This window comes from Leucopleurus acutus (genome assembly GCF_964270905.1).
Source record: "Leucopleurus acutus genome assembly, chromosome: 4".
Taxonomy (NCBI): Eukaryota; Metazoa; Chordata; class Mammalia; order Artiodactyla; family Delphinidae; genus Leucopleurus; species Leucopleurus acutus.
Genome location: NC_139146.1, coordinates 133,145,892 through 133,159,940, shown reverse-complemented (window position 1 = coordinate 133,159,940; position 14,049 = coordinate 133,145,892). Strand labels below are relative to the sequence as shown.

General features: G+C 36.2%; 1 protein-coding gene across 3 annotated transcripts in view; it reads right to left on the bottom strand.

Annotated features, from left to right (window-relative positions):
• The window catches only part of ANAPC10 (anaphase promoting complex subunit 10), a gene marked incomplete at its 3' end in the record, with an annotated part of 75,200 nt that overhangs the window by 48,500 nt on the left and 12,651 nt on the right, over nucleotides 1-14,049 (bottom strand). For all 3 annotated transcript variants that reach the window (XM_082838925.1, XM_082838926.1, XM_082838924.1), the window contains exon 3: nucleotides 9,153-9,243. In XM_082838925.1, coding sequence (XP_082695051.1) covers nucleotides 9,153-9,243 — 91 coding nt within the window. The remainder of the gene's footprint in view (nucleotides 1-9,152; nucleotides 9,244-14,049) is intronic.

The window sequence follows — 14,049 nt, the reverse complement described above, 5'->3', positions numbered from 1 at the left end:
AGAGATCAAAGATCATGAAGATTACCCTTAAGGATTTCTTTCTTTCTTTTTTTTTTAAACAAAAGCAGATCTAAAGGACCAAACTTTTTGCTTAGAATAATTTCATCTCTAAGTTATTAAATTCAGGATAACTTAGTCGCTGAATCTACAAGATTACCAGGGTTAGGTTAGAGAGGCAAAGAATAATAATAACACTAATGATTATAAACACAGCAGCAACAGCAGAAATAGCAAGTGAATAAGTGAATACTCTGTGTCTGGCCCAGAAGCAATGCTTTATATGTATTATCTCATTGACTCCTTAACCTTGTGATACAGGAACTATTATCACCTCTATTTACTGATTAAAAAAAAAAAGTAACACTCAGGTTAATAACTGGCTTAAGGTCACAAAGCTAGTAGGTGGGCAGTGTTGTAGTTTACGCATGTATCTGCCTGCCTCATATGATCTTAACTACTATAACCTTCCTATTAATTAATTGTACTTAGCTTATCCAGCATTGTCATTAACACCATTTAACAGTAACATGTAGATGTTTATAATTCTTTAAATTTGAGCTACATCATGGGTTCTTACCCTTGGGTCTATGTAGCCCCAGAAATCATATGTATAACTTATGCTATATATGTAGTTTCATTAGATTTGAGAAGGAAACTGTGACCTCCCATAAAGTTAAAACTGTTATTCCATAAAGCCTTTTAAAATTATTTATAAATTTTATCTCATGGTAAAATTTAAAAATAATATTGCTTAGAAAATCATGCTGCTTGTCCAGTGGCAATGCATGTGGGAAGGAAGCACATACATTGTGATACAGGACTTGCCCTCCCACCATAAACAACTAGAATACCAGACAACATATATGGAACAATCGTCTGCAGACACTGAATGACAAGACGCAAAGGCCTGTAAGTCCTGAGAGAAAGGAAACGAATGAGGTGAGCCCTATGAATAACTGGGCTTTCTGACTGATGGCAATTTCTCAACTGCTATGCAGGCAGAGAAAAGCCTAAAAGAATCTTGCAGTCTCACTGAACTGAGGAAGGAGCTATACTGAGAAAAAACTCCAAAAATCTGCCTGGAGTCCCCTTGAGTCTTTGAACACCAATCTACACAGGCATAGATAGGGTGAAACTCCACAAAGACATGCAAAGAACAGTTGCTGGGGGAAGAACAATTACTGAGAAACAGTAAGCCAAACAATTCCCAGAGCTTTGCACAGAGTAAGCAAACATTAGAGTTCCTGATAACCAAAGTGGAGAATCCAAATAGCTCCTCAAATGTCTAGGACATTCATTTGAGATCCCAGAAGGATCAAGCCTTTGTATTCCATGAGGCTAATCTTGCCCAAGAGAAGTGATCTTAAAGAGTGGTCTGGGGGGCTTCCCTGGTGGCGCAGTGGTTGAGAGTCCACCTGCCAATGCAGGGGACACGGGTTCGTGCCCCCGTCCGGGAAGATCCCACATGCCGCGTACCGCAAAAAAAAAAAAAAAAAAAAGAGTGGTCTGGGGATCTATTGGGGATGTGTAGGGGATTTCAAGATCCTTTCAGGGCACCAACAAGGTCACAACTATTTTCCTAATAACACTAAGATGTTACTTGCCTTTTTCAGAATCATTCTTTTATGAGTATACAGTGGAGTTTTCCAGATGTGATCTGACACGGGATACTGTAAAAGATTTAATGAAGAAGCATATGTGTGACTCCAGCTGTCTCCTCTGAAGCCAGACACTAAAGAGATTCACAAAAAAAGTAAAACAATAACACTCTTCTCACTATTTTTTATTTTGGAAGAGACAGTTATTTTTCATCTAAAAATGGTATTTATGTTAACATAATAATAGGTTAATTATTTAACTTTAGATGAATAAATAGATACTTTAAAATTCCTCAGCTATAATTTCCAATATGGTAAATACTGAGAGGATATAAAAAGTAGACAGAAGATCTTTGGAGACCTCAATAAAAGTTTAAAGTGGTACCAAAACCAAAAAAAATTGGAGGCTCGCTGCCCTTGAGCAGGGATCAGCAAACCATGGCTCAGAGGCCAAATGTGACCGACCATTTATTTTTGTAAAAAAAGTAATATTGAAGCAAAGCAACACCCACTCACTTACATATTGTCCATAGCTGCCTTTGCACTACAACAGCAAAGCTGAGCAGTTGCCACAGCTTAAAACATAGTTCGCGAGGCCTAAAATATTTACTATCTACCCCGTTACAAAAAGTTTGCTGACTTCTACCCTAGAGTAAAAGGTACTCTAGACCACAGTAAAGGGGCTTAAAATGAAGCCTCAAAAAGATCAAGTTGATTCTTAAGAACTTACCTGCCTACCAGAACAAAGTCTAATCGTCTTTATAAACAAAATCCAACACTCAACATGGTAAAATTTACTATATCTGGCATCTAATCAAAAATTACTGCAAAGAATCAGAAAAATATGACCCATAATGAGGAAAAATCAGTCAATTAAGACAGATATAGAAAAGACTGAGATGATGGAATTAAAAAATAATAATTTAAAAAGAGAAAACATAAATATGTACCTATAGGTATATAACAAACTACCTCAAAACTTAGTGGCTTAAAAAAATAATCATTATTTTGTTTATGAATTTGGAATTCGGGCAGGGCCCAGAGGGGAAGGCTCCACACAGCACTGGGTGTGGCTATTTGACTTCAGAGGTGAAGGACCTGCTTCCAAGACAGCTCACTAACATGGCGGTAAGCTGGTGACACTTGTCAGCTGGGAGCCTAGCTGACAGCTTGGGTTTTGATTCACTTTTTTTATGGACTTCTCCATTTGATGTGTGTTTTCTCACAGCATGGTAGATGGGTATCAAGGGAGAGAATCACATAAACGAGAGAACAAGGCAGATTGCCTTTTATGATCAAGCCTTAGAAATAACAGTATCATAACATTCGTACTCTATTAGACAAGAAATCCACAAAGGCCTGACCAGTTTCAAGAGGGGAGACATAGATGTCTCTTGATTAACTAGTAGCAAAGCTGAAGAAGAGCATATGCAATAGGAAATAATAATGTGAACATACTGGAAAACATTGTCTCCCTTCCCTGGAAATCAGGGGGTGGAACTGAAAGTTCCAACCTGCTAATCACACGGCTGGTTCTCCCCACAACCAGCTCCCACCCTTGAGTGGAATCCAAAAGTCACCTTCCCTAAAGTGTTTTCAAGAGCCTGAGAGCAAGAAGTCAAATATTACCCCATTGCTCTTAAAATTCAGGAAATTCCAAGGGTTTGGGGAGCTGTGAGCCAGGAACTATGAACAAAGACCAAGTATATATGAGACATCTGAATAACCATGTATTCTTCTTATAAATCACAATATTGTAATAACTGAATACTAGTAACAACTTTGGGTCAATAAATTAGATAATTTTGATAAAATGGACAAGTTCTTTGAAAAAAACAAATTATCAAACTGATTCCATAAAACAGATAATCAACAAGGATCTACTGTATAGCACAGGGAACTCTACTCAATATTCTGTAATAACCTATATGGGAAAAGAATCTGAAAAAGAATGGATATATATATATTTATAATTGTGTCACTTAGCTATACACCTGAAACTAACACAACATTGTAAATCAACTATACCCCAATATAAAATAAAAATTAAATTAAAAAAATAAAAAATAAAAAAATCTGCTGACAACTGAGGCATAAAAGAACTATATTTTTCTGGGGGGAGAAATGTCTCAATGAACATGGGAGAAAAATTGGTAATTAAAGAGAAAATCTGTGCTATGGCAAAAAAAAAACTGATTCAAGAATAGAAAATCAATTAAAGAAATAAGACATATGTTTAATTAAAAAACCCAACAACTTCACATAAAGAAAACTCTGGGAACAGATAGCTTCAATGGTGAATTTTATCAAATATCTAAGCAAGAAATAATAGTGATTCTATATGAATCCTTTTAGACTAAAAAAAAAACAATAGAAAAGATGAATGAAACTAAAAACTGGTTCTTTGAAAAGATAAACAAAATTGATAAACCTTTAGCCAGACTCATCAAGAAAAAAAGGGAGAGGGCCTAAATCAATAAAATCAGAAAAGAAAAAGGAAAAGTTACAACTGACACCACAAAATACAAGGAATCATAAGAGACTACTACTACAAGCAACTATACACCAATAAAATGGACAACCTAGAAGAAATGAACAAATTCTTAGAAAGGTACAATCTCCCAAGACTGAACCAAAAAGAAATAGAAAATATGAACAGACCAATTACCAGTACTGAAATTGAATCAGTAATTTAAAAACTCCCAACAAGCAAAAGTCTAGGACCAGATGGCTGCACAGGTGAATGCTACCAAACATCTGGAGAAGAGTTAACACTTACCTTTCTGAAACTATTCCAAAAAATTGCAGAGGAAGGAATACTTCCAAACTCATTCTATGAGGACACCATCACTCTGATACCAAAACTGGACAAAGATACCACAATAAAGGAAAATTACAGGCCAATATCACTGATGAACATAGATGCCAAAATCCTCAACAAAGAGAAAAGAGCAAAGAGAATCCAACAATACATTAAAAGGATCATACACGATGATCAAGTGGGATTTATCTCAGGGATGCAAGGATTTTTCAACATCCACAAATTAATGTAATATACCACATTAACAAATTGAACAATAAAAACCATACGATCATCTTAATAGTTGAAAAAAAGCTTTTGATAAAATTCAACAAACATTTATGTTAAAAACTCTTCAGAAAGTGAGCATAGAGGGAACATACCTCAATGTAATAAAGGCCATATATGATAAACCCACAGCTAACATCATACTCAACGGTAAAAAGCTAAAAGATTTTAAGATCAGGAACAAGACAAGGATGCCCACTCTCACCACCTTTATTCAACATAGTTTTGGAAGTCCTGGCCACAGCAATCAGAGAAGAAAAAGAAATAAAAGGAAAACAAATTGGAAAAGAAGAAGTAAAATTGTCACTGTTTGCAGATGACATGATACTATATATAGAAAATCCCAAAGACATTACCAGAAAACTACTAGGGCTAATCAATGAATTCAGTAAAGTTGCTGGATACCAAGTTAATACACAGAAATCTCTTGCATTCCTATACACTAACAACAAAAGATCAGAAAGAGAAATTAAGGAAACAATTCCATTTACCATCGCATTAAAAAGAATAAAATACCTAGGAATAAACCTACCTAAGGAGGCAAAAGACCTATACTCCAAAAACTATAAGATGCTAATGAAAGAAACTGAAGACAACACAAACAGATGGAAAGATATCTTGGATTATAAGAATCAATATTGTTAAAATTACCATACTACCCAAGGCAATTTACAGATTCAGTGCAATCCCTATCAAATTACCAATGGCATTTTTTACAGAACTAGAACAAAAAATTTTAAAACTTGCATGGAAACACAAAAGACTCCAAATAGACAAAACAATCTTGAGAAAGAAGAATGGAGCTGGAGGAATCACACTCTCTGACTTCAGACTATACTACAAAGCTATAGTCATCAAAATAGCATGGTACTGGCACAAAAATAGACATATAGATCAATGGAACAGGATAGAAAGCCCAGAAATAAACCTATGCACTTATGGTCAATTAATCTGCGACAAAGGAGGCAAGAATATACAATGGAGAAAAGATAAGTGATGCTGGGAAAACTGGACAGTTACATATAAAAGAATGAAACTAGACTATTCTCTAACAACATATACAAAAGTAAACTCAAAATGGATTAAAGACTTAAATGTAAGACCAGATACTGTACAACTCTTAGAGGAAAACATAGGCAGAACACTCTTTGACATACATCGCAGCAAGATTTTTTTGGATCCATCTCCTCAAGTAATGGAAATAAAAACAAAAATAAAAGGGACCTAATTAAACTTAAAAACTTTTGCACAGCAAAGGAAACCATGTACAAAATGAAAATACAACCTACAGACTGGGAGAAAACATTTGCAAATGATGCTACCAACAAGGGATTAACTTCCAAAATACAAACAGTTCATATGGCTTAATAACAGAAAAACAACAACCCAATTAAAAAATGAGCATAAGACCTAAACAGATATTTCTCCAAAGAAGACACACAGATGCCCAACAGGCACATGAAAAGATCCTCAATATTGCTAATTATTAGAGAAACGCAAATCAAAACTATAATAAGGTATCACGTTATACCAGTTGGAATGGCCATCATTAGAAAAATCTACAAATAATAAATGCTGGAGAGGGTGTGTAGAAAAAGGAACCCTCCTACACAGTTGGTGGGAATGTAAATTGGTGCTGCCACTATGGAGAACAGTACAGAGGTTCCTTAAAAAGCTAAAAATAGAGTTACCATATGATCCAGCAATCCCACTTCTGGGCATATATCTGGAGAAAACTGTAATTCAAAAAGATACATTCATCCCAATGTTCACTACAGCACTATTTACAATAGCCAAGACATGGAAGCCACCTAAATATCTAAAGACAGATGAATGGATAAAGAAGATGTGGTATATATACACAATGGAAAATTAGTCAGCCATAAAGAAGAATGAAATAATGCCATTTGTAGCAACATGGATAGACCTAGAGATTATTATATCAAGGGAAGTAAGTCAGACAAAGATCATATGATATCACTTATATGTGGAATCTTAAAAATGGTATAAATGAACTTATTTACAAAACAAATAGACTTACCAACATAGAAAACAAACACGGTTACCAGAAGCGATAGTGGGGTTGGGGGGGAGGGGAGGGAAGATATATTAGGAGTTTGGGATTAACATATACACACTACTATGTATAAAATAGATAAACAAGGGCCTACAGTATAGCACAGAGTATATTCAATGTCTTGTAATAACCTATAATGGAAAAGAATCTGAAAAAGAATATATATATATATATATGTAAATCCGAATAACCTTGCTGTATACCTGAAGCTAACACAATATTGTAAATTAACTATACTTCAATTTTTAAAAAATGGTTTAAAAAAAAGAAAAAGAAAAATAGAGGCAGAAACACTTCTCAACTCATTTTATCAGGCCAATATTACCCAGTAATAAAATCAGACTAAGATATTACAATAAATGAAAACGATAAACTAATATCCCTCAAGAATATAAACATAAAATTTTTCAACAAAATATTAGTAACTCAAAACCAGTAACTTATAAAAAAGGATTTAAAAACTAAACAAGGATATATGACAACAAAGGCATAAAAACTAGACAAAATGAGTTCATCAAAATTAAGCACTTTTATAAAAAGGCAATCCACAGAATGGGAGAAAATATTTGGAAATCATGTATCTGGTAAGGGACTAATATCCAAAATACATATAGGACTCCTAAAAATCAACAAAAAACCAAAACACCCAATTCAAAAATGGGCAAAGGACTTAGCCATTTCTCCAAAAAAGATATCAAATGGCCAATAAGCACATGAAAAGAGGCTCAACATCACTGATCATTAGAGAAATGCAAATCAAAACCATGAGATACCACTTCACACCCATTACAATGGCTATTATCAAAAAATAGAAAACAAGTGTTGGTATGGATGTGGAAAAATCAGAACTCTTGTATATTGCTGTTCAGGATGTAAAATGGTGCAGCTGCTGTGGAAAACAGTATGGTGGTATTTCGAAAAATTAAACATAGAATCACCATTTGATCCAGCAACTCTACTTCTGGGTATATGTGCAAAAGAACTGAAAGCCAGGACTCAAATAGATATTTGTCCATCATTGTTCATAGCAGCATTAGTCACAATAGCCATAAGATGGAAACAATCCAAATGTCCATTGATAATAAACAAAATGTGCTATATACATACAATGGAATATTATTCAGAAGGAATGAAATTCTGATATATGCTACAACATGGTTGGACCATGAAAACATTATGCTAAGTTAAGCTAGAAACAAAAGGACAAATATTTTATGATTCAACTTATATGAGATACCTAGAGCAAGTTACAAGAGATTTATCTAAATATCTGCTTCTAAGACTACAAAATAAAGATAAAAATAGCTGTAAAGGCTAAAGGAAATAAATAGGGAAGGCATTTAGCAAAATATCTGGTATTTAAAGTCTTTAAAAAAATATTAGCTGCTACCTTCATTTCTGGTGTATACATATTTAATACCCTAGGACAGGAATTGGCATACTACAGCCAACTGGCTGAAACCTGCCCACCACCTACATTTGTAAGATAAAGTTTAATTAGAACAGCTAAATTCAGTCATTATGCATTGCCTACAGCTGCTTTCATGCTATAATGACATTAATGAGTAGCTGCAACACAGACCAGCTAGCACACAAGGCCTAAAATATTTGCTATTGGGCTTTTTCATAAGAAATGTGCTGATCTGTATCCTAGGACAATAAAAACAAACTAGAAATACAATGCTACAGAATGTTAAAATAGATGGTGTAAATGGAGCAAGATAAGCAAGTTAACTGGTTTCCACCTGTCAATAAATTCAAAGCAAATGACAAACATATGGCGGTTTTCCATTTCCCCCCAAAAGTAAGCATTTCAAAACTGAAAGTGTCCTTAGAAGTAATAAGTTAGAATAAATTTTTTATCATCACTCCTGGTGTACTTAACGCAATGCATTAAGGCATTGCATTGGGTCATACGCAAAGCATACTTTTCTGAAATAAATCATATTGAAAAGTATATATGAGAAATATCTACATAAAAGGAACTGTGTAAAGTACCACAAAGAATTCATAAAGCAAACAACAAGGTCCTACTGTATAGCACAGAGAACTATATTCAATATCCTATGATAAACCATAATGGAAAAGAATATTTAAAAAAATGAATGTATAACTGAATCACTTTGCTGTCCAACAGAAATTAACTAACATTGTAAATCAAGTATACTTCAATAAAAAATGTTGATTAAATAAAAAAAGAATTCATAAAGGATAAGACAATAAACTTAAAACATAATCTAGTTGAGTCGAAAAGTAATCTCTAAGGCTTATAAAAAGCTGAGTTAAGTGCATTTCAATATAATTTCTATATTTCTTTAAATTTTATGTAAATAAAATCAATTTGTCTACTTATAACCTATACAAATTGAAAAATTCAAAAATATATTACCTGAATTGGATGTTCACTAAATGAGGCTGGGAGCCATCTGACTGCCAATAAGTTTCTAGATTGTCGTCTCGTAATTGATCCACTCCAAATCCTGAAAGCACCACGAGTGACAATAAATTCTCATGATAAAGGAAGAGCCATATATTCAAAATACAAAATTACCACATATATTTGTCCAGAAAGTTTGATAAAGAGGATAGTGAGTACTGTGAAATTTAAATTAACCAAAACTCTTCAATCCTCTTAACCAGACCTCACTTCTCAGAAGCATAAAAAATTAATAAACAGAAATCTCAATTAAACAGATTTGGGAGACCAGAAGGGGAAGTTCTCACACCCTGTGACCATAACGGAGCCCAAGAAGAAGAAGAAAGTCTCCTTTCTTGGCAAGGACTCAGGCAATGAAAAGCCACGGCCTCTCTGTTTACTATAGCCCTCCCAACTTCCTTTTCCTCTCTGTAAAAGTGTGCTACTTCACTTCAGTGTGGAAACTTGCACTTGGCTTGCCATGGTTGCAGACTCTGAATTGCAATTCTCTGCTGATCCTAAGTAAACCCATCTTTGCTGGAGCAATATCTGGCAGACTATTTATTTCAGAGCAACATGTTGGTGGCCTCTACGGGGACAAGAAAAGACCCCCAATGGTTCCAAGGCTGGTAAGCAAACAGGTGCAGTACCCACCATTGAACCCACTGTCACTCACTGCTTTCTCACTGACCCTGGAGTTTGAAAGTCTTTCTCTTGGATCTCAGCACACGCCCTCTTTGCATTTGAAGCTCTCCAGGCTTTTTTCGGGATCTATTTTAAGGTTTCATCTCTTTGGTTAAGGCTTTGTTTTGTATATGAGTACTCATCTGGCAGGTCAGTCTAATTTTGAGATCAGACTGTTTCAACCAAATCTGACTGAAAACACCTTTGGCCCATTCATTCGGGAACAGGGGCTGTTTCTCTGAAACTGTTCCAGTTTTCTTCATCCTCCTCCTTTGGAAGGGGCTGTCCTATGGAAATTGGCTGTAAAAGTCTTTGGCCTGGCTCCTTCTAAAACCAAGCTGTCTTCTTCGAACTGGCTGGGATTAGCCTGCAAGCTGTTTGAATTGAGCAGTTTGTGCTGTAAGCTGTTTGGAAATTGTTCTTTTACTCCAGAGAAAAACTGAGAAATGGGATCCTAGTTATCTAAATATTTTGAGGGTACCCACCCCCTAGGAGGACTCCAGATGATTTTGTTTAAAAGCCAAGGTCCTTCCTCAGGCACATTTCTAACTAAATGGACCAACCTGACCAAAAGCAATGTAGAATAGAAATGGCTATTACAAAGAACTTTTGAAATCCCTAACTTAATTTCCTTAGCACTGAATTGGACTACAATAGCTCAAAAATTTCCAGAACTGAGTGCAATGTTTAGTTTGATTGGTATTTTGAAGTTTCTCAACATTATCAGGGGTCTAAAATTGCCTCTCTGCAAAATAAAATTTTAAGATTAACTGAGGCGAACAAATGATTAAGGAAAGATACAATGGCTCCTGGAGCCTCAGGCTCTATCTTCCTTGGCTGTCTGAGGCGCCACCTCAGGCATCGTCTTCTCTCCCTCCCTCAGCTGCTGGTGGCCAGACTCCACCTCTGGTGCCCTCTTCCTCCTTCCCTTCTGTGCTGCCTACACCTCCTCTATTCCTTCAATTCCCCCATACTAATTCTCTCACTAACCTTCCCCTTTTCTCTTAAACTTTCCCAACTCCCTTTTCCTCTGAACTTGTCAGAACCTGCCCCTTTAATATTAAGCCTTCTAAGGATCCAGACGCTAGACCCTTAATTTCGTATTTCCCTGGACCAAAGCTGAACCGCAAGCCATATTCAAAATTTTCCCAAAGTAACTGAAGAGCCTCACATATTTGCTGAGGAATTTAATACAGTCATTAAAACTTATCAACCTGGTTTCTCTGACTCCTATCAACTAGTTCATAGCTTTTTGGTGACGGCCAGGCCCAGCAACTGAAAACTGCTAATTGGAAAAATCCTGAATGTTCTCTAGAATTACAACTGGGAGACCAGTCCACCAACTTATTATCATATGACCAGGCTTGAACAATCGCTAGGCAACTTCATCGAGCAATTCCTGAGGCTTTTCCAAAGTCTGTTGATTGGAACAAAATTCAGACTTGCAGACAAAAGTCTGATGAACCTGTTTATGATTACTACAATCAACTTCTAATTGTTTTTGAAGAAAATTCTGGTCTTCCTTCAGATATTGATTCCACCCAGGTCGTTTTTAACTATGTTTATTAATGGGCTGAACTGGGACCCTTCCCGTCTAATAAAAAGGACCAGGATGGAATGGGAAACTATGTTCACTCCAGATTTAGTTAATCTGGTAAACCAGTTCTCTGGCATTTTAGATGAGTCACCTCAAAGGAAGACCGCCTAAATTCTTAATTTTCAATTCCAGCAAATGAAGACTCCTAAACAGAACCAAAACCCTCCTAGTTTCTACTATTATTGCGAAGAGTCAGGGCATTGGAAAAAACACGGTTACAAATTGAAGCGTTTCAGGTGCCTTCAGCCCTCTAACCAGCCTCTCCAACGTCCTCCCAATTCTCAATGACAGGGCTCTGAGGAACTATAGGGCTCTTCCCAATGCTCTCAATCAGTTTGGAGAAACATTTCTCTAGACTGGGAGGGAATCTCTTCCAGTCCTGACACTGGAGCCACACTCTAAACCCCACTACTATAAAACAGCCCCCGCCCCAGAGAACTAAAACAATTCAAATAGTGGGAATCTCTAATGATCCTCAAGAGGTTCCTGTCTCTGAACTCGTTCCCTTTTGTTTAGGCCCTTTGAGAGTTGGACACTTTTTTTTCCCCTCAGTTCATCCATCCCTATTCATTTATTAGGTCGAAACTTCTTAGAGAATTATCATGCCAGGATTTCTCCCAAAAGGGGAAAATAATTTTAGAAACTGATGGTAGTCATCAGAATAAACAACCAGGTGAACTAAACGACCCTCTGACATCTTTTATTTGTTCCATCTTTGATGGTAGTAGAGCAGATTCCAGAAACACTGATCATTTGTCCCTATTATCAGCTACCACCCTCCTTATGGGCAAAATCTCCAACTGACGTTAACAAAATTCACAGCACACCTCCCATCAAGATTCAAACAGACCCCTCAAAACCTCTTCCAGGAATTAATCAATACTTTATAAGTAAGAAAGTCTTTCAAGCCATAAAGCCCATAATATAAGATTACAAGGCTCAAGGCCTCATTATCCCTTTTACTAGTCCCTGTAACTCTCCCATTTTACTGGTGAGAAAACCTAAGGGTGGACCTACCAGCAATAAACAACATTGTTATTTATCCCTGGACACCCTGTTGTTCCTAACCCTCATATGTTACTAATGCCCATTGCTACCATGAGTAAATTCTTAACTGTAATTCATTTATGCAGTGCATTCTTTAGTATTCCAGTTGAAGCCCACACCTTTTTGCCTTCGCTTGGAAAGAAATACAATTCACCTAGATAGTAATGCCTCAGGGTTTTACTGAGAGTCCTGTTTTCTCACAAATGCTAAAAGCTGATCTGGACGACATAAAACTCCCTAGGGGTTCTACTTTGTGGCAATATGTGAATGATTTGCTTCTTTGTTCTCCTTCTAGAGCTTCCTCACAGGAAAATGGCATCCACCTGCTAAAGCTTTCAGCCTTAATGGGACGTAAGATTGCCAAAGAAAAATTGCAGTTGGCCCAAATTCAGGTTTGATATTTAGGGCATCTGATATCAGAACAAGGGCTACACCTAGATCCCAATAGATTTCATGGTGTCCTAAGTTTCCCCAAACCCTTAAGTGCCAACTGCAAGGTTTTCCCGGGCTAGTTGGTTATTGCTGAAATGGGACTCCAAATTTCTCTTTTATGGCCAAAGCCTCTATATGTTTTACTTAATGATAACAGCCCTGACCCAATTTTATGAGAAGAACAGGAGGACACGGCCATCAAGGCCTTAAAGGAGAGTTTGATAAACCCTCCTGCCTTTGGGCATCCCAATTATCAGATTCCCGTTTTCCTTTTTGTATATGAAAAGGGGAAGAGAATGTCCTTGAGTTACTCACCCAAAAACATGGGGCCCACCATTGACCCATAGGGTATTATAGCCAGCAACTGGACCCTGTGACATAGGGATACCCGCCTTGCCTTAGAACCAGTACAGCCACTGCCCTTTTAGTTAAGGTCACCAAGAAAATCACTGTGGAATCCCCTTTAATCACTTTTGTACCTCATGAAGTAGAAGCTCTCCTGAATTCTCATCACACTCAACATTTCTCAGTCAGCTGCCTTACCTCCTATGAAGGCCTTTGTTAAGTGTTCTTCACACTACTCTTTTACACTGTAAAAGCCTGAATCCACCTACTCTTTGCTCCTCAGCAAATTTATCTGGAAATCCTATATCATCCAGCCATTCCAGATAACGGAAACCTATCTAGTATTGTTTTTCCTGATTAAAATCATAATAATTTATACTAATTAAAAAAATAAAGTGTGGAGTTTTCAAAAAATTTAAGCAAAACAGATTTAATTTATGTTTTATTTTTGGACTAAGTAGTATATTCATTTTAGATCAAATTCACAAGGTACAAAAAAGAACATGGTGAAGTCTCTCTCCCCCCAGCATCTAGTTGCCTTCTCCAAATATAATCCAAGTTATCAGTATCTTACATACCCTTGCATAGATGTAAGCAAATATATATATTCTTTTTTCCTCTCTACACAAATGATGGCATATTATACATACTTCTACACTTTGCATTTTTCTTTTCATTTAACATATCTAAAAGATTAACCCATATCAATAAATTAATAATAATAGCAAACACTGATATCACATTTAATATGTGCCATGCACATTT